At 41.8% G+C, this 20,380-nt stretch overlaps 1 protein-coding gene across 1 annotated transcript in view; it reads right to left on the bottom strand.

Moving 5' to 3' along the window:
- The window catches only part of LOC135973420 (protein POF1B-like), a 40,387-nt gene extending 32,741 nt beyond the window's left edge, over positions 1–7,646 (bottom strand). The window contains exon 1 of the mRNA XM_065556496.1: positions 6,793–7,646. Within this exon, the coding sequence (XP_065412568.1) occupies positions 6,793–7,452 (660 nt within the window). The 5' untranslated portion in view covers positions 7,453–7,646. The remainder of the gene's footprint in view (positions 1–6,792) is intronic.
- Between the last annotated feature and the right edge of the window lie 12,734 nt (positions 7,647–20,380).

Here is a 20,380-nt window from a genome sequence, read left to right as displayed (position 1 = left end):
ACCGTGGTGGGAGGATGCACTGAGCCACCCCCAGAGGTGGGGGCGCTGCTCCCGCTTGGCCAGGTCAGTTCGCGCAGGTCCGCCCCCAGCGTGGCCCCGGGGAGGGGTCACCAGCAGGCAGCCCCCTGGAGGGCGCAGAGCAGGCCCCAGCATCCTGGCGCGCCAGCCGCTGGGGGGCACGGGTTGCTCTGCCACGCCCTGACTTTGGGAAAGTCCCACTTGCGGATGGCGCAGGGAAACTTTCCTGGGACTTCGGGGCAGCGTGGATGGGGTGGCTCCGGCTGCGCCCGGTGGAGTCCGCAGGGGACAGGACGCCCACAGATGTGGCCCTGGCATCTGGCGCTGGCCTGGGCCTCGAGGGACTCGCTGCAGGCAGGGCGGGGGCAATTGGGAAATAAACAAAGTTGGGACCCGCTCCCGGCAGCAGTTTTAAGCGCCCCCCCTCCTTGATGGGGAGAGCGGCTTTGAAAAGCAGGGGACAGGCTGGCACCTGCTCCTCAAACTACCAGGCTGGGGTGGGGGTGTCTAGTTGCTCAGAACCCCAGCCTGAAGTTACTGAGAGTTTTGTTTGAGAAACTACTAGACTTTGGCCCCAAATTTCCCCCTTCCCTGACACCTCCCCCACACACACTCCAGTAGAAATGGTTCATTGATTAGTCCATCGGGTGACCCAGTGGTTTGGTGCTGTTTGATTTCTGTTCTCACTGTGGTTGCATTTTAGCAATGCAGCTTCTTGCATATGTGCATCTTTCCCCCCCAGGGAGAACAGTGTAAGGATTTTTAGCAGGCAAATGTAGTTCACATTGCTCTGCAGCTGGGAGATTTGTGGGCTTGAGAATCCCTAAATCCTCATTGACATGAAAGACCATAACAACTCTGAATGAGCTGCTACAGTCTAGCTGGTCAAAACAAAACAAAAAAACATTGAAAAGTGAAAACTTTTCAAGGGGGGGGGGCGGCCAAAATTTTTTTGCTTGGGGCGGCAAAAAACCTAGATCCGGCCCTGGCCAGGGGGCAATTGAATTCCTTTCTTGCAAGAGATAGAGGTCGGCATGGAGAACATCCCATTATCGGACAAATTTCAGTGACAAGATTGGGCCTTGGACTTGCACCAATGCAACCAAGCAGGTTTGGGCCCCATACTATTAAACTTAGGAGGACAAATTTAAACATGAACTGGCAAGCAGAAAAGATTGTGGTTTTGCCCTCTAAGGTTTCTTTAATAAGTGTTAAGGTGACTTCATGAGTTTTTGTTTTGTTTTGATCCGCGCCCCCCCCCCCCATTATAATTATTTCATTGAACTACTCAGCCAAGGAAATTTGTTGCAATGAGATTTACGTCTGGTCTAACAGTCTGTAAAAAAAAAAAATCACTAAATAAACAGACAGCTAAATGCCACAATCTCAAACAGGAAAGAGTAAATCAAAGGATGGATACAGCAAACAAATACTAAGAACAACATATTAATAAAGTAGCTGCTTTCATCTGTGACAAGGCAATACAGTCAAATAGATCATAAAAGACATTATCCATTTCCAAATTTTCTTACTCTGTAATGTAATCAAAGTATACATAAGAATAATCATAATGGAAAACACTGATTCACTGATAGAGTAAATGCTATAGTAGAAATGTTTGATTTATACACCCACACCCATTCATTATCTTTTATGTCCTTAATGAACATAAAAAAAATTACTTCTGGATAGATTCTGTAAGTATCACACAAGAGAATCCTCTTGGCCAATCAGCAGTAGCAAACAATCTACTATTTCTATATCACTTCTTATCTGAGAACTCAATTAAGGTTCAGAACGTCGATGTGAAGCAGGTATACCTATGTGATAACTGGATAAACTGAGAGATGCAGAAATTAAGCAATCTGCACAAAGTCAATAGGAGAGTGAAGAATAGGGCTCAAGAGTTCTTACTTCTAGTCCCCTGCATTTCCAATTGGACAACTCAGCCTCCCAAAGAATTATATATTTCCCCATGTAGGGGACTGAACAAACATTAAATTCCACCTACTCTCCCTGTCACTCTTCATACTTCTTCCAAAATTCTTGCCAACCACTTCTTTCGTTTCTTTCATCCACTTCCAACTACACGCCTTCTCACTTGCTGACACCTGCTCTTGAGAAACCTCCTAAATTAATGTTTATTAAGCATCCTCCCTCTCCACCTTCCAAAAGTTTATGACCAGTATTCCAGCTACAGAAACCACAACTCACTGTATGGCTGACCTTTTTGTGCCTTTAGAGCCTGATTCAGCAAACACTTAAGCACATACTTAACTTTAAAAAGAAGAACAGGAGTACTTGTGGCACCTTAGAGACTAACAAATTTATTAGAGCATAAGCTTTCGTGGACTACAGCCGAAGAAGTGGGCTGTAGTCCACGAAAGCTTATGCTCTAATAAATGTTAGTCTCTAAGGTGCCACAAGTACTCCTGTTCTTCTTTTTGCGGATACAGACTAACACGGCTGCTACTCTGATACTTAACTTTAGGCACACAAATACACCTCTACCCAGATATAATGTGATCCGATACAACACGAATTCGGATATAACACGGTAAAGCAGCGGGGAGCCCCGGGCCCTTTAAATCACTGCCCGAGCCCAGCTGCCGGAGCTCCGGTGGTGATTTAAAGGGCCTGGGGCTCCCCGCAGTGGCTGGAGCACCGGGCCCTTTAAATCACCGCCAGGGAAGCCTGACCATACCAGCTTACTTTAACCTCTGGATATAACGTGGTTTCATCTATAACATGGTGAGATTTTTTGGCTCCAGAGGACCGCGTTGTATCGGTTTAGAGGTGTAGTCCCATTGACTTCAATATGACTACGGTGCATGCTTAAAGTTAAGCAATCTACTGGATCAGCAATTTAGAACCTCAATTGTTTCAGGGTAGGAACTTCTTGTTTGTTTGACACACTTAATTCATGTTTCCTAATATGTCTACAATACTACATGGAGAGACAAGGTGGGTGAGGAAATATCTTTTATTGAACAAACTTCTAAAAAAATACCACCTTACCTCTCTAATATCCCCAGACTGACACAGCTACAACTACACTGCGTAGTAAAGTACTACATATTACACCTCTACCCCGATATAACGCTGTCCTCGGGAGCCAAAGAATCTTACCGCGTTATAGGTGAAACCTCATTATATCGAACTTGCTTTGCTATGCTGGAGTGCACAGCCCTGCCCCCCCGCCCCACTTTACTGCGTTATATCGGGTCGCGTTATATCGGGATAGAGGTGTAATTAATACTTAACATTTTCTTCTCTAGATTTCAATGCACATTACAAGTTTGGGCATATCTCTCTATTTTACAGACAGGGTCACTGAAGCACAGAGAATTTAGCTGACTTGCCTATGATCACAAAGCACAGTCAGTGGCAGAAGGGTAACTCTTGCCTCCTAATTCTCAGCACAGAATTCTGTCTAAATGCCACTTGTAAAATTCTGACAAGCAGCGTTAATACTTGCTTGTCAAAGTTTTCCTTAAATTTGTTCAGGATTAAAATTCTTCATTTCATAAACTGGAGCTAAAGACACAAAAAGGAATTTTCTTTGCTCGATAGTCTTTTTTATTATTATTAATTAATTAATTAATTAATATTATTATTATTATTATAACAACAACCCTCACAGGCCTGATTTTGAAAAAAGTTAGCTTAAACAATTATATAACTTATTACCACTAGTAATGGAAACTAGACAATTGTGCACAAAAAAGATAATAATTTGTACACACAATAACCCAATTTGAATGCATAATCAAAGTAAATGCTGTGAGTAAATAAATAGCTGTGAGCACATTGTGTGTGAAAATCTGCACATTCACTTATCTGAAAATACAGCCCTATAGCAGGATATTGTACTATGAAGACAGGGATTTTACAAATGTTTACCTGTTGAAACACATATTATTACTGAGTTTTATACTCTTTTGCTCAGTCTTAAATAATTTTTCAAGGTCATAGAAAATTCAATTTTTGAAAAGTCATTCACATTGTGGTAGTCTATGAAAAACTGCAGATGCCACAAAAATAAAATTTTCCTCAGCTTCCATGAAGCGAAACACTGGAGACTCGGAGGGAAAAGTCCTGTAGTCTAGAGAGCATAATAGGGATGAAATCAATAGAGTGCTATAGAAATTTCTCAGCAATCCTAAATACGGTAATTTAATAGAGAATGATATCCTTTCTAAATAAAAAAAAAGTGGGGGGAACCAATAATCTACAAACTATCCTATAGAATGCTGTAGCAGGATATATTTTCTATTAAAAATTCTGAATTCTATACAACGGTTCAGAAAGCCTATGCAAAGTCTATCATTTTCTATCTGGTAAAGTACTTTTCTGTAAGGTCATTTTTTAATTGAATCAGACAGATAGATATTAAAATAGTTTAAAAGTTAATATAATTACGGTTAAGAGATATATCCAAGAACACCAAAATTCCTACCTAATACCCTAAATACGTTACTGTTAAAATAACTTTTTAAAGTATACAAAAGTCAAATTTGACAATTATTGTTCTGCAGAATTATGAAGAGGAATGTGTGCCACTATAGATTAAGTGTTGTTAGTGTTTCTATTACAAACCATAGATGATGCCTGATCCAATTCCTATTGATCCCATTAATATCCGCCTATTGGAAAAAGGGCTACAGCTAATAGTCTGATCTATTTAAATTGATTTGTGCATTTTCAACTTCAAGTAGAATTCTTTTACAGTTTCATTTAATCTGTAAGTTTTTAAATAAAGCTTCTTGTTATAGTTCATTTAAGATGGGTTATGGAACTAATGTTTTTTCAGTAGTCCCTATTCTTTTTTATATATTGTATTTATTAAACTTTTCTGTATCAAAAGAAACAAAAGCCACAAATAAAAAGACAATAAAAAGATGCACTTAAATATAAGGGGTGAGACAACATTTACAAAAAATAGGGGTGAGACAACATTTCAAAACCACCATTTTTAATTGTATTGGGACACAGAGAGATGCAGAAAATTTTGTAACAGGATGGAATATCTGCAAGATCATAGAATCATAGGACTGGAAGGGACCTTGAGAGGTCATCTAGTCCAGTCCCCTGCACTCATGGCAGGACTAAGTATTATCTAGACCATTCCTGACATGTGTTTATCTAACCTGCTCTTAAAAATCTCCAATGATGGAGATTCCACAACCTTCCTAGGCAATTTATTCTAGCGCTTAACCACCCTGACAGTTAGGAAGTTTTTCCTAATGTCCAACCTATACTTCCCTTGCTGCAAGCTTCTTGTCCTATCCTCAGAGGTTAAGAAGAATAATTCCCTCCTCCTTGTAACATCCTTTTATGTACTTGAAAACTGTTATGAACCCTCTCACATCTTCTCTTTTCCATACTAAAACCCATTTTTTCAATCTTCCCTCATAGGTCATGTTTTCTAGACCTTTAATCACATTTGTTGCTCTTCTCTGGGCTTTCTCCAATTTGTCCACATCTTTCCTGAAATGTGGCACCCAGAACTGGACACAACACTCCAGTTGAGGCCTAATCAGCGCGGAGTAGAGCAGAAGAATTACTTCTCATGCTATTTTTTACAACACTCCTGCTAATGCATCCCAGAATCATGTTCGCTTTTTTTGCAGCACTGTTACACTGTTGACTCATATTTAGCTTGTGGTCCACTATGACCCCCAGATCCATTTCCTTCCTAAGCAGTCATTTCCCATTTTGTATGTGTGCAACTGATTGTTCTTTCCTAAGTGAGTACTTTGCATTTGTCCTTATTGAATTGTGTTGAACTGAAATGTTGTGGGAGTTTGTTTGTTTGTAGCCCTGTAGTCAACAAGTAGGAATTACTAAAGCGTTATATATAGCTTTTCACACATAGATAATAAACAGGTTGCTTAGCATAATTTCAGCAATGCCCTGTGTAAAGATGAAATTTATAATGATTTTCTTTAATACTTTAATACTTCAGTACTTCCAATAGTAATTTTTATTATATTAATTACATTGTAACACAAAAAAATATCTTAAAGTACTATCTGGTTTTGATCTCATTCCAAAAGCAGTCACTAGCTTTTATGAGGTTCACCTATCCAATTCATAATCCATTTATCTTAACAGTACAAAAATGATATATAAATTTCTTATATAAGAACAAGAACAGAAATCCCAGGACAGACTGCAAAACACTTTTAAACCTAATGATTTCACCTGTTACAGTTCTCCACTGCAGATAATCAGTGCTCATACATTAAATCAGTCCTGTTTACACCACATTCATAAAGCTGTCACACATATTCAGAACTCTTTTCTACATTATCTTTTCTCTTTATGTCAGTAGCTCTATGGTGAAAGCTGAACACACCTCTCCCACACTGATGAATGCCAAAAAAGAAAATACTCTCCTATGCAGCTTGTAAATCTGTGTAGAAGCGTAGTAGCCCTTGTATGACTCACTTCAGGAAGTCCAGCCATATACAAGGATTTTGAATTTCAAGGGTAGCCAGTCCCTCAGCAACAGTTGTGTAAATGAGCCTGTGTATCAGTGACCCCCCCCTCACAGTGTAACCAGTCAATGCCTCCCCCCACACTGTAACTAGTCAGTCATCCCCCCCACACACACACCAACACTCTGTAACTAGTCAATGACACCCCACCCCCACACACACACACCCAGCAGGAAGTAGCAGAGGTCCAAGTCCACAGAAGCACAAGAGGGGAGCCTAACGAGCCCCCGTCCAAGGGCAGGAGGGGAGAAGGGGAGGGAGGCCCGTGTACCTGCTGAGGCGGGTCGCAGCTCCAGATGACATGCTGGTGGCCTGACGCGTTCTCCAGCGGGGACACCGGCCTGGGGGAGCACGGAGGGGGCTCCAGCACCTGCACCCGCTTGCCCCCGGGGCAGCTATAGGTCCTCACCCGCTCGTACACCACGTTGCCGTCCTGATGCTGATGGTGCTGGTGGGGCAGCGGCTCCGGGCAGGGCAGGGGCCGCAGATCGGGGCATGGCTTGGGCAGCGGCTCGGGGCACTGCTGGGGCCAGCTCGGCAGGGGCTCGGGGCACGGCCGGGGCCGGCTCTGCAGGGGCGGCGGCTCGGGGCACTGCTGGGGCCAGCTCGGCAGGGGCTCGGGGCACGGCCGGGGCCGGCTCTGCAGGGGCGGCGGCAGGTCGTGGCACGGCAGCGGCTCGGGGCACGGCCGGGGCCGGCTCTGCAGGGGCGGCGGCAGGTCGTGGCACGGCAGGGGCTCGGGGCACGGCCGGGGCCGGCTCTGCCGAGGCGGCGGCTCGTAGCACGGCAGCGGCTCGGGGCACTGCCGAGGCCGGTGGTGCGGCAGAGGCAGCGTGTGGTAGCAGGGCTCGGGCCGGTGATGCTGCGGCCGGTGATGCTGCAGGTGCTGGGGCAGCGCCTGGGGCTGCAACTGCTGCTGGCCGCCGTACATGCTGCCCGCGGGGCGCCCACCCCGAGACGGGGAGCTGGGCACGGCGGAGGGGAGCTGGGACGCGGGGCAGAAAGTGCGAGAGAGCTGGGCCGGGGCGGGGATTAGTAGCCGCCCGGCAGCGCCCAGGACTGGACACGCCTTGGAGCGGCAGCGGCTCACCTGACTCCCCGCAGCAGGGAGCGGCCGCGCCGCCTCCGCGGGCAGGCTGCCAGCTCGGCCTGGCGCGGACGGGGGCTGGCCAGGCGCTGGGAGCCACGCCGGGGGAGGGGGAGTAGCGCAGGCAGGTGCACCGCGCCCCCGTCAAAGAGCCACCACCGCCTGCAAGCCAGCCGCGGTCAGAGGCAGAGCGACAGCGACCTGGAGGAGAAGCCCCCAGTTTCCCACGAGTTTAGCGTGGGAAAAGGCAACAGAGGGTCCTGTGGCATCTTTAAGACTAACAGATGTGTTGGTGCATAAGCTTTCGTGGGTGAATACCCACTTCGTCAGACGCATGGGGGCATTCACCCACGAAAGCTTATGCTCCAATACATCTGTTAGTCTTAAAGGTGCCACAGGACCCTCTGTTACTTTTTACAGATCCAGACTAACACAGCTACCCCTCTGAGAGTGGGAAAAGTAATTTTAGCCTTTAAAGGCGCTGGAAATGCGGTAGTGCTGTCACCCATTCCTCTTCTGTTAAAAACAGACTGTACCATTGCTGCCAATATCAGGGTGACAAGGAAGGAATTCCTATCTATGAGCTGAGGGGTGAAAACATTTAAATAATGAAAATACAATGAGTGAAGGAAAGCCTAGAATACATTGTTAACATTACTTATAATTTATGGCCTAAACTAATTTCTGTTACAGGCATAGCATACAAAGAGAGATGTTAGATAAAAAAAAATACTCTTGCTGGAAAATGCAACATAACTTTATTTCTTGGAATTCAGAATAGTAACACTTGCACAAACCAGAGAGAGACAAAGCACACTGCTCTCAAAAACAGACCACAGCTTACCTTGGTCTGGCTACTGCCAGGCCCAGATCTCATGCTTCATTACAAAGACCCATAGGGGCAAGCAGGGGCAGGAAATTTGAAGACCTTTGGTAATTTAAAGTAATAAATCAAAATTTTAATACAACTTTCAAAACACCACAGTTTCCAATAGAGACAACCACCATATTTTCAAATAGGAGTCTATGTATATTTGTGCAGAATAATCCCTTTATATACTCATTTTCAGTTGTCAGCCTTGGCTCAACATTTCCTGCAGCTGTAATAAAACAAAATGAATTAATTTGATTCCTAATATGAATCCACCTACACTTCCCCTTTAGTGTCTTAATGCGTTTCCAGGTTGGGTTAAAGGGAGGGGGGAGTGTAATCATACAGTTATCTGCTACTTAGTCACAGCCAGTTAAATCACTCAAATTCTATGCTAGAAGTAAGGGGGTTGCAAAACTTTCTACTATGTTGCAAACCACTTCCCATTTGTAATCATAGGGACCACCTTCTCACCCATTCACATAACAACCTCTGGCTACTACAGCAATTGCTTATAAAGAAAAGTGATATTAGGCAATCATTTTAATATATTTGCAGCTATTTTTAATACAGTTTGGGGGTCGGTGTCAAGGAAGAGAGCCAGCATCATGTGACCAGCTTGCTCTTTAGGGATAGACCACCAGCAAGTTCTCTGTTGATTGTTTGGGAGTCAATAGCCTAAAACTTTACTCCATAGGAAAGAATGTATGTTCCACTGAATTTCTCAATCCAGAATACTTTTTCTGGAGCTCCCTTTTCACATTCAATAACCAGATGGCCCTGTCCCCTCTTCTTGCAAGTTAGTGCACAGGATAGTAGCATTACTATGTAAAATATAGTATAAAATCTCAAACATATATATATATCATCCTCTGATGCTCCAGATTGGTGCACTGTCACCCTATAAGCTTACTAGTTGCTTTCGGGTCCCACAAGATAAAGGTTGTATTATTACTTGTACATACTGATGATGATTTTATGATTAATTTTAATTGTAGCTAGGAGTAGCTTCAGACACATGAAAGAACAGTGAGACAGATTGAAATAACTGTTTAAGAGGCCTTTACCTCAGGAACCCTGGCTTACAAGCTCCTCAACTCAAAGTCCTCAAGCAATGTCTCTGAGCCTGGTCAAGCTAGTCTTCTGGAGCCTGAAAGAGAGATGAATGTCCATACAGTCAAGAGGAGAGAACAGAAGGAGCAAGGATTTAGGAGATGTTGATTATCCCACAGGAAGCACTTGAGAGAGCTAAGAGCTAAGATTTTCAAAGCAATGAACAAAAAAATTGAATTATCCTCAGAACTCCCATTCTTATTAACAGGAATTTTGTCTGTAACTTCCTTCTTAGTTACAGTATTAAGTGACTTTGTTTTACTAGAGGTTATGTTTATTGTAGAAAACCATTTGTTTCTTTTGTTGGCTAATGGAGGAGGATGTTTTCCTAAATTTTTCTAAAAGCTAAAAAAATTGAGCAGCAGAAAAGGATGTAGAAGGGCCTTCAACTCCAAAATCTACAGCAGAGTTCATCATTTGTGAGATAAGATAATGGAAGAGATTTGCTGTTGTGGCACAATATTCAATCTGTACCCATAAGACTGATAAAAAATGTTAAGACAGCAATCACCATTTGAGTGCTATTATTACTTCTAACAGTGGCCACTCATAAGTGAAGCTATGGGCACTTTGCATTGCTACAACCCTATGTCCCCATTTTCCACAGCAGGGCACTCTGCTGTTTTTCATGTCAGCTAAACCAGTAAACAAATATGGCCCAATGTATTTTGAAAAGCAGCAATACATGTCATATGCATAATTTGGAACTGTAATTCTTCAGTTATGATTAATAATGCTCTTTGTCAAAAGTACAGCAACTATAATTGCTGTTCTGCCCCTCCTGGCAGCTCCTTGCACCACCTCTTAGCTCAGTTTACAGTATAAATAAGCAAAGCAGTGAGTCAGTACAGCCGGAATTTTGCTTTTTTCATCCCTTCATATATCATAAGTAGTATTTGTTCCTTTGATTCCAGACCAACAAAAAATCTAGTGATTAACAACTATTTCTTGTTGTCTTTCAGATGTTGCCAGACATAAGGAGGTTGTTTAAAAAAAGATTTAGGGCCAAGTTCATTCCTAGTGTCCAGTCACTGACTCCAATTGTTTTTCTGTTGAGGCATTTTACTGAACATTTTTCTGTGAATCCAGAAAAATGTGACCCAGGTATTGTGAAAGTAAGCTTGAGTATAAAATCAGATGCCTTCTAGAAAGTTTACTTATAGAAGAATTTAATAGGACACACATCATGTTGATATTCCTAATTTCCAATATAGCTGAACTCTATAAAACCACCATTTGGAATAGTCCTGCCACTCTCAATAAAATAAAAATAAAACATTGGTTCACTTGCAGTATAAAAAAATTAAGACTCTTTATTCCATATAATGAAAGAAGAGAAACAAGTACTACAAAAATGGGAAAACATATTTCAGCTTGAGGTCTTCACTAATATCCAAGCTGAGCATAAAGAACCTGTATTAAGGTTTTGCACATTTATTAATGAACATTGGTTAGTTAGCTATCCTTTAACATTAAATAAAAAATCAACATATGAGGGTTATGTGAATCAAACAGTACGCAATTTCTTCCCATCTCCCCCTCTTTCTCCCTTCTGTCTCATGCTATTTTTCAGCAGGGTTTTGTCTCTCTTTTTGTGTTTATTATTATGTATTGTCTGTTATGATGATTTAATAGCAAATAATAAACACCACAAGCATAATAGCTAATGTGCATACATCGTGTCTAGTGTTGGTTTCACCTTTCTCCTTTTGGAATGGGGATTCTGCAATCATGGATGAGGATATCATTTTTGTTTGATTTATATGTTGATTCTTAATCCAGTAAAAAGTGGGTGTTTGCAGGAGATGGGAGGAAGGAATCCTTTACTATGTAACTGATGTAACCATTCAGTTTCTAACACATTACAATACTGATTTCTGAGTTTTAGTAGTTTTTAATGTTCTCAGAAGAAAATGCACCATTGGGGCTCAAATCAAAAAGGTGCTGATCACCTTCTATTCTATGAGCACCCTCATCTCCTAATGTCAGTGAGATGTGACACACCTCACATATAACATATGCAGTAAATACTCAGCATTTGAGGGCTGAATCCTAGATTTCTATGAAAAATTAAGGACCATTATTTACCAAACCTGATAAGAGTAATAAATAAAGAACTTTATATTCCACAGCGAGAAAACAGCTTAAACCTTCAACATAAAGTAAGTGGTAAACATGTTGCTGGGTCTTTCTTATTTTATGGTACATGAATGTAATTTGAATACATATCACTGTTTATGCCACCTGGTTTTAATTTACAGTCCCAAGCTGTCCCAGGAAAACTTGTAATGAAAAGGAGTCTGCAATTATCTGGAACATAGTAGGGCAATTTTTAAGCTAAAAAGCCTGGCACTGTAATGGGGGAGTTTTGTGCCACAGAATGGCATTATGCTTATTGTGACCTGAGAACAGAAAATGAGCTCAACCTCACAACAATAATTTGCTTTTCCCCTCCCAGACAGGTTGTTTGATGAGCAATTCACATATTGTTATTAGAGTTAAGGAAGATGGAATCATTACATGTTTTGGCACAGATGCTGGTACCATTGATTTCCAGAGGAACAACATGAAACCTTTAAAAATATTTTGTATACTTTTCTTTTAATTTATACATTATACAGGGAGAATTATGTCAAAGAAGCAGCAGTAGTGTCATTTTTTTTTAATTACTCTTTTGAAATCATTAGGCAAATATCTTTTACTGTGATCCTTTTGAATGTACCTAAAACTTTAAAATCTGGACAAAACTACCAGAATGAAGTAAACAAACAAAAATCCAAGGTGTTATTTTTATAGGCTAATTTTGCTTTTTATTTTCCCAATAAGTGGAAAGAATGGCTTAAAATAATACTTATTTTACATGCTTCTCTGTACTATTGCATTCACATGATTCCACACTACAAAATCAACATGGTGATGTATAACAGATAGTAGTCATTTAATATCACAACAGTAGAATTAATGGGCCAGATCCTCCACTGATATAAATCAACTAATTTACAACATCTGAGGATCTGGCCCAATATATTAAACAGGTTATGGGTTATAATAAGTATACATATATCTGTTATAAAAGTTATAAAAATAATTTCTTTTCAAATAGTGCTTCCCACTTGGAGTTGCATCAACTTTGTTGTATTCCTTTATCTTGTATATCTAATGCTTTTTAAAAAACAGCTTATGTAAGATAGCTTATGCAATTCTGTTTATCTTTAATGTTTCAGTCATTAATTTTATTGTATTTAAAATGTTTCCAGGGTATATACTTTTTCATTCTCATATTTAACTGTTAAAAGTAAACTAGTATATTTTGGCAAATAATGAAGAAATTTTTGTAGTAAATTTTCAAAGACCAAAATTTACTCATTTTGTTCTATAATTCAACAACAAGAGTTAGGGGTAAATTAATTAAATTCTCTAATTAAAATAAATTAAAGAAGGCTCAGATTTCGGGTCAGTGGCTGATTGATGACACAAGAAACAAGGGGCCAACTCTTGTTAGTCTCTAGTTAAACTACAAAGAGAAGGAAAGTGCAGAACTCATCATGATGAGCTGTCTAATCCTCCCACTTTAATACACATTTGTTTCATCAGCTGATTGAAATTAAGATCTACTGCAACAGAACACATTTTTGGCATGTGGGAGTTGCTTCAGCCAACACCCTTTAGCTGGGGAAGAACTTTATGCAAGATTAGCAACTTGGCATCACAAACAACACACAAAAAAGAGGACCTGACATTTTGTTTATGAAAGTTCCTATCTGATGTAAGAATTTATGGCCTTGAAAAAGCCTTCAAGTAGTCTAGGTTTTTGTACCTTTTAAAATATCTTTGCAGCAGGGAATCTGTCTCCATATGTGTTTGTGCATCACCTAGTACAATGAAGTCCTGATCCTAACTAGACTTTAATATAATAAAATAATGATAGCAGATAATGTAGCATTTTTCCAAATTGAATGATAGGCTTTGTATATGAAATCTGCTGAAAAGTCTCCTGTTTTTAACTATTTTCCCAGCCCCAAAATACATTAGGGTTTTCAACTTGTTCTGATTTTCAAAAAATCAGGTATGCTGCTCCTTGCATAGTTGCAGATGCAGTTACCACAAGTTCACATGCAAATTGGAATTTGCATGCACAGTGTAATTGCCTGCACAAAATTATTAATAATAGTAGTACTACTACTGTAGCACCAAAGGCCTCCAATCAGGGCCCCATAAATGAGTAGGCTGCCCTCATACCACCTTGTGACTGGAGTGCCTCTGGACTGCCTTGATCTTTATTCTGCCCTCCAGGCTCTTTTACAGATTCCACATCCTTGCTCATCCAATCACCACCCTTATTGGGGGCTGGGTTTATTCAGACAAAATGAACTCGAAAGTCAGGCCATGTCTACACTACAAAATTCAACCTAACTTAGGTCGGCATACTGCCAGCACAGTAATTACTTCGCTTGTGTGTGTCTACACTTTGCTCCTTGTGTCAGCCGTCTGTATCCTCACCAGGAGCACTTGTATCAATTGTACTGTTAGTGTGGGGCATTGTGGGAAGGCTTCTGAAAGTCAGTAACAATCAACATAAGCAATGCAGTGTCTACACTGACAATGCATAAACCTAACTACATTTACCTTGACTCTATGCCACTCAAGGAGGTGGAGTTATTAAGTCAGCATAGCAGGGCAGTTACATCGGCAGGAGCAAAATTTAAGTGTAGACATTTCCATAGTTAGGTTGATGTAAGCTTCCTTGTGTCAACCTAACTCTGTAGCATAGACCAAGCCTAAAACTTAAAGTTCCAAAAGTCTGTCCTGGGGCACGACTCTGACCTCAGAGCCTGGGTGAGTGAAAGAGATCCTTCACAGGGTCCTTTTATCTGTCCTTCAGAGGTGATCCATTCTGGGTTCAGCGTGCAGCTGCCCTCCTCAGAGCTGACTCCCTAACAGACTTCCCAGAGTCAGCCCTCTTCGAGAACTGTTTTTGCTGTCTTAAAAGGAACCAGCTGCTTGAGGTTCCCTTCCTGCATCAAATGTCTTTGGTTAACTCATTTAGCAAGCCTGCTCCAGACTTCGTCTTCTGCAGGTAGCTCCCTCACTCCCTCTGCTCTCTCATCATATGTCTTCACTGCAATTAAAAGCCCACGGCTGGCCCGTGCCAGCTGACTTGGGCTCGCAGGGCTTAGGCTGTGGGGCTGTTTAAATGGTAGTGCTGTCTTGGCTTGTGCTGGAGCCCAGACTCTAGAACCCTGGGAAGTGGGAGGTTGTCCCAGAGCTCAGGCTGCAGCCCAAGCTGGAACATCTATACAACAATTAAACAGCCCCACAGCCGGAGCCCCACGAGCCTGAGTCAGCGGGCATGGGCCAGCTGCAGGTATCTAATTGCAGTGTAGACAAACCCTCTCACATACTGACTCTGCTCTGCGCAGGCCTCTGTGTGGCTCACAATCTTCATTCATCCTGGACAGAGTGGGTCTTGCTGGGACTATGCTCTGTATGAAAACGAAAGTGCTTTAAGGCAAGGTACATTACAGGTAACCCAGATATTTGAATTTTTCATTATCTGGAGCCATTGAAGCATTGCATGGTAATTGACGAGAAGAAAGGAAGTCCCAAACAAATAATAGTGCAGGGCTTTCACCACCCACTGTATTTCTAGACACTCCTTCTGGCGGACCAAATACCAGGTTTCACATGCCAGGAGTTTCCTACTCAGATTCACAATAGGATGTTCTTGAATGTGGAATTACTGGGACAGTACCACCCCCAGGACCTGGGGTGGGGGATCCATTTGTAAAATAAATTCTTGTGAAAAATCAGGGCTACACAGTACTGGTTTATTACAGAGAATTCTTTTAACGTCTTGGAATACCTGGTAACATTGGAGAGATCAAGTTACCCGCCGAGGAGCTGCTTTGTTAATGAGATCTGTAAGGGAAGCCGCTAGAGATGTAAACTTGGGTACAAAATCACCTATAATACCCCTCCAGCCAAGACGTACTTAAACTCGCTTTTTTGTTTTCAGAATGGATGTGTTAGCTAGGGTTCCACTTTGACAGCAAAGGGTTGCACTTTATCATTCCCCAAAAGATACCTTAAGTATGTGGTAGCTTACTTAACTAATATGCATTTCTTTGGGTTTGTTGTTAAATTGGGATCCTGTAGGGCCTAAAGAGCTGTGGCTAAGTCCCTGAGGTGGGTTGGCCAATCCTAATTATAGCCTACCATGTCTTCCAGGTAGGCCGCTGCGTAGGATTGATGTGGCTGCAACACCTGGTCCATTAGTCTTTGAAAGGTGTCTGGGGCTCCACGTACACCAGAGGGCATATTAAGAAACTGAAAAAGACCTATGGGGATCAAGAAGGCTGTCTTGGCACAGGACTCAGGGGAGAGCAGATTTGACAATAGCCCTTAGTTAAGTCTAATGTAGAGATGTGTTGGCCTTAGCTAAGTTGATCGAACAGGTCATTAACTTGGGACATCTGGTAGGCATTAATGTTAGAGTTTGCATTGATTTGGTGGAAGTCTATGCAGAACTGAATAGTCCCCTTCGATTCAGGGATGAGGATCTCTGGACTACACCAGGGACTTCTCGATCCTGCAATCATGCCTAGCTTTAACATCTTCTCCTGTGTGAAATGGGGCTTCAACCCCTTGAGGATTAGATAGGTCTTTTGACTGGACTTGGTTCTAGGTTTTATATGAATTTGATGTGTCACTAGGGAGGTTTGTCCTGAAAATGGGGGAAAATACATCCTGATATGCTCACACTAGGCTCTCTAATTGACCTCTCTGGCCTTTCAGCAACCACTCCCCCAGTGGGACCCCTTTAACTCCTATCTCAACTAGTTCCAGGAGCAGAGTCCTAAATCTTCATCATCTCCTTCTGGATGGATAAAGTGTGCACTCCTGGGCTTTAGCAGACTTACATAGTAGATCTGCTTTGTTCATCACTGCTCTGAGCAGTAAACCCTATAATCAATTGGACCAACCCTCTGAATAACTTTATAAGGGCCCCGTCACATGGCTAGACATTTTTCTCCAAGCTAGGAAGCAGTAGGACAACTTGGTTGCCCAGCTGGAATACCCTCATCCTAACTCCCTGATTATACAGCTAGGCCTGACTCTATTGGGCCTGGAATAGGTTGGCCCAGACGAAGTAACCGAGACACTCCAGCCTCTCCCTCATTTGCAAGAGTTAGTGGAGGACATTCAATGAGTGGGTAGGCTGGATGTCCCATGACATCTTGACCAGATCTAAGATATCCTGGGGTTGTCTCCTGTAGAGAAGTTCAAAAAAGGAGAAGCCAGTAGATGCCTGCAGCACTTCTCGTCTGTAAATAAAAGGTACAGCAGCAATTGATCCAGTCTCTGTCTTGTTTCAGAGTAGCAGCCGCGTTAGTCTGTATCCGCAAAAAGAACAGGAGTACTTGTGGCACCTGTCCCAATAAACACATTGACATAGGGTTTTTAATAAACCATTTGACTAGGTCATTGGTCTGAGGATGACAGACCGAGATCCAGAGTGGTCAAACCTTTAAGAGGGACCAGACTTGTTGAAGCAGTTGGGACAAAGTTTATCCCCTGATCAGTGATCAATTCTGAGGGGAGACCTACCCTGGAAAAGATGTGCAGGCACTCCTACATGAGGGTGGGCATGAAGGCGTTCCATAAGTAAACAGCCTCTGAGTGCTTTGTGGCATAGTCAACTGGTACTAAAATAAATTTGTGGCCCCAAGCACTCTTCTCAAGGGGTCCTATGATGTCAGTCCCCACCCTTTCAAGCAGGGTTGTTATGAGGAGGAAAGGAATCAAGGGACCCTGGCCTTGTCTACCTTCTTGCAGTCTGGGCAGAACTGGCAAAAATCTGCTACTTCCCAAAAAATTCCCAGAAAAAAGAATTGGGCCAGTAGTGTCTCAAGCATCTTTGCCTTACCCAGATGTCTGGCTATCAGGACAAAATGTGCTAGTCTCAACAGTTCTTGTCGAGCAGGCTTGGGAACGTGGAACTGGATTCTGGCTCTTTCGCATAAGGTTGTTACTCCACCCAGTAAAGAATTTCATTGCATAACTCAAAATGGGGAAATTGTTGGGTGGAGTGTTCCAAGGTGGCTTCCCCATAGATTACAGCTACCTGGTTGAAGCATTCCTGGAGGGTCTGAGCAGTAATGAGATCAAAGATGTCATCTGGAACAGGGTTTCTCAATCCGTGGGTTGGGACCCAAAATTGGGTCACCAGAATGTTTCAAAGGGTCACGTGGCAGCTCCTGTGGTTCCTGTTCCATGGGGCTGGCTGGGCTCACCTCCCTGCTCCAGGCACTACAACCTCTGGGGTCCAAGTGCCACTCAGGTTTGGCCCAGCCTTTGTGATGACAGCAGTCCAGGTAGGCCAAATTTTAGTGAGTGGTACTGCAACCCCATGATCCAGGTCACAACTCCACTCACACAAATTTGGTCCAATCAGGGGAGTAGAGCTAAACCTGAGCAGCGCTGCAACCTCGGAGGTTGCAATGCCTGGAGCGGAGAGCCAAGCCCAGACAGCCCCATAGTACAGGAACTGCCACTGTGGGGTGAATGCTGGGCAGGATCCAACCCCTCCACCTCCAAACTATTTACTGGGTTGCAACAGGCCATAAAATTACAAATGGGTCCTGAGCTCAAGAAGGTTGAGAACCATTGATCTGGAGAATAGTAGTCTAGGGTCGGTAGGGTCTTTGTCTCACTTGTGGGAGGAGATGGATCAGAAGCGTTTTGCGAGGTCCCTTCCATGGAGTCCTCTTTTTGGGATGGACTCTCTTCTGACTCCATGGGGGTACCCCAGCACAGGCCCAAAACAGACTCAGCCCTTGACAGTTGCCTTTTGAAAAAAATCAAGCCTTTAAACAAATACATCAGTAGTAACAACACTGAGTCAGGTGTAACTAGTCAGTAAAGGAACTTTCTGATTAAAACAGTTATAAAAAAATCTCAAAATAGGGAAACAAATATAGTCCATATAAATACATTAAACAGGTTAATGTAACTATGGTATGGACCATGATACTCAGACAAAATGGTTGTAATATAAATGGATATTTTAAAACAACTTATGGTATACAGCAAACACAAGGATGTGATAGATAAATGAATGCTGCTTTTTGTAAAATCTCTGGCCAAGACAAACGTCGATACCTAGAATTAGGCACCTAAATCAGTGTATAGACCTATGGCCTGAACCAGCCCCTGCTGAGGTCAATGCAGAGAGTTCCTTTATTACTTTTTTGGAACAGAATGTTTGATTTTCAATTTCAAAATGACAATCATTTCAATTTTTTAAAATGTGTATTATGGTACAATATAAAATTAGGTCAAAATCAAAATGAAATATTCTTACCAACCTGAAACACTTTTTATCTAAAATTTTGCTTCACAGAAAACATTCAAATTTGTTTTCATGCCATTTCAGAACAGAGATTATTTTTTAAATCATTGAATTTCTCATGCGACAGAAAATCCAGTTCCTGCCTATTTACTCTTCTTAGGTTTAGTTTGTTCATGCAGGCTCCTGCATTTTCTATTGCTACATCTGTGACCTTTTATTTTGCCACTCTAAACACACCAGAATTCAAGAATGAATAATGGTCAAGGCAAAATTAATCCCATACCAGGTTTGGTATAAAACTAGTCATTGCCTCTGGCCATTAATTTTTATCCATTGTTAAAGATACAAGCTTTAGGAGGTGGGTGGAAGGCTTAAAACCCAAATACTAGCATTCTATCTTGCTTCATTTTTCCCTCAGTATCTTGCCTTCAGCATGAGCTTGTGAAAATGAAGATCAAAAACAGGATGATTAATTACTGTACTGGATTAAAGATGTAAACACACGTGTATCACAGAAGAAAGAATCAAAGCATCCCCAAGAGAAAGGCAAGAATCTATTCTGCTATGATACATTTGTTTTGGTGTTACCTCTTTGGGAAGAGCACTAAATTTCAGAATTTATAATAAATTTTACTGGATTATCAAACCTAGTCTTCCCAGTAACATTTCAGAAATTATGTGGAAGCCCTACATGTTGTTAGAGGATTCACCACTTTGATAGTACTGTAAACTTGACCAAGAGATAATTTGCTAAATTGAAATGTCATCAATCTCTGAAATTCTATATACTCCCTTGTAGGTCATAGAATGAAATATGTCATACACAATAGCAATAACTTATTTAAGACCATAAGTGTTTGCAACTTCCCTCAGATACCTTCTTTTAAATACTGTGCCTAAATTCCATCTGCTGGTAAATGATGGTCTTAAAAAAATAATCAAAAAGGCATGAAGGGTTACTTTTCTATAGAATATGATGTTTTATTTCCCTTTGTTAGTTCTATTTCCAAACATATTCATTCCAGTTCCCCTTGCCTCCCCATATTCAGCTGTAGAATATGAACAAAACTCACAAAGCAGTTAAAGGTTAACATCAGTCATGACTTTTGCCAATGTCACGTCTATTCCCTCATTTAAAAAAAGCCTGATTAGCAGATACATTACAAATTTCCTAAAGTCACTGGTAATAATATTAAACTCTGTAAGTACCCATCTAAACCAGTCTTATGTGGCAAGAGATACTTATAGTTCTGGGATTGCAACCCAACCATAATGATGATCTAGTCAATGGATGGCTTGGTGTTCCTTTTGTTCACAGATTGCATTTTGTTGACAAATTAAACTGAATGGAATTTTGAAGGACAAGGTGTTTTTTTGTTTTGTTTTTTGTTTTAAAACCTATAAGTGAGGGGACTATTTGCTATGAATGGCACTTT

Source organism: Chrysemys picta, chromosome 9, assembly GCF_011386835.1.
Source record: "Chrysemys picta bellii isolate R12L10 chromosome 9, ASM1138683v2, whole genome shotgun sequence".
Classification (NCBI taxonomy): domain Eukaryota; kingdom Metazoa; phylum Chordata; order Testudines; family Emydidae; genus Chrysemys; species Chrysemys picta.
This window is presented reverse-complemented; position numbering and strand designations above follow the sequence as displayed.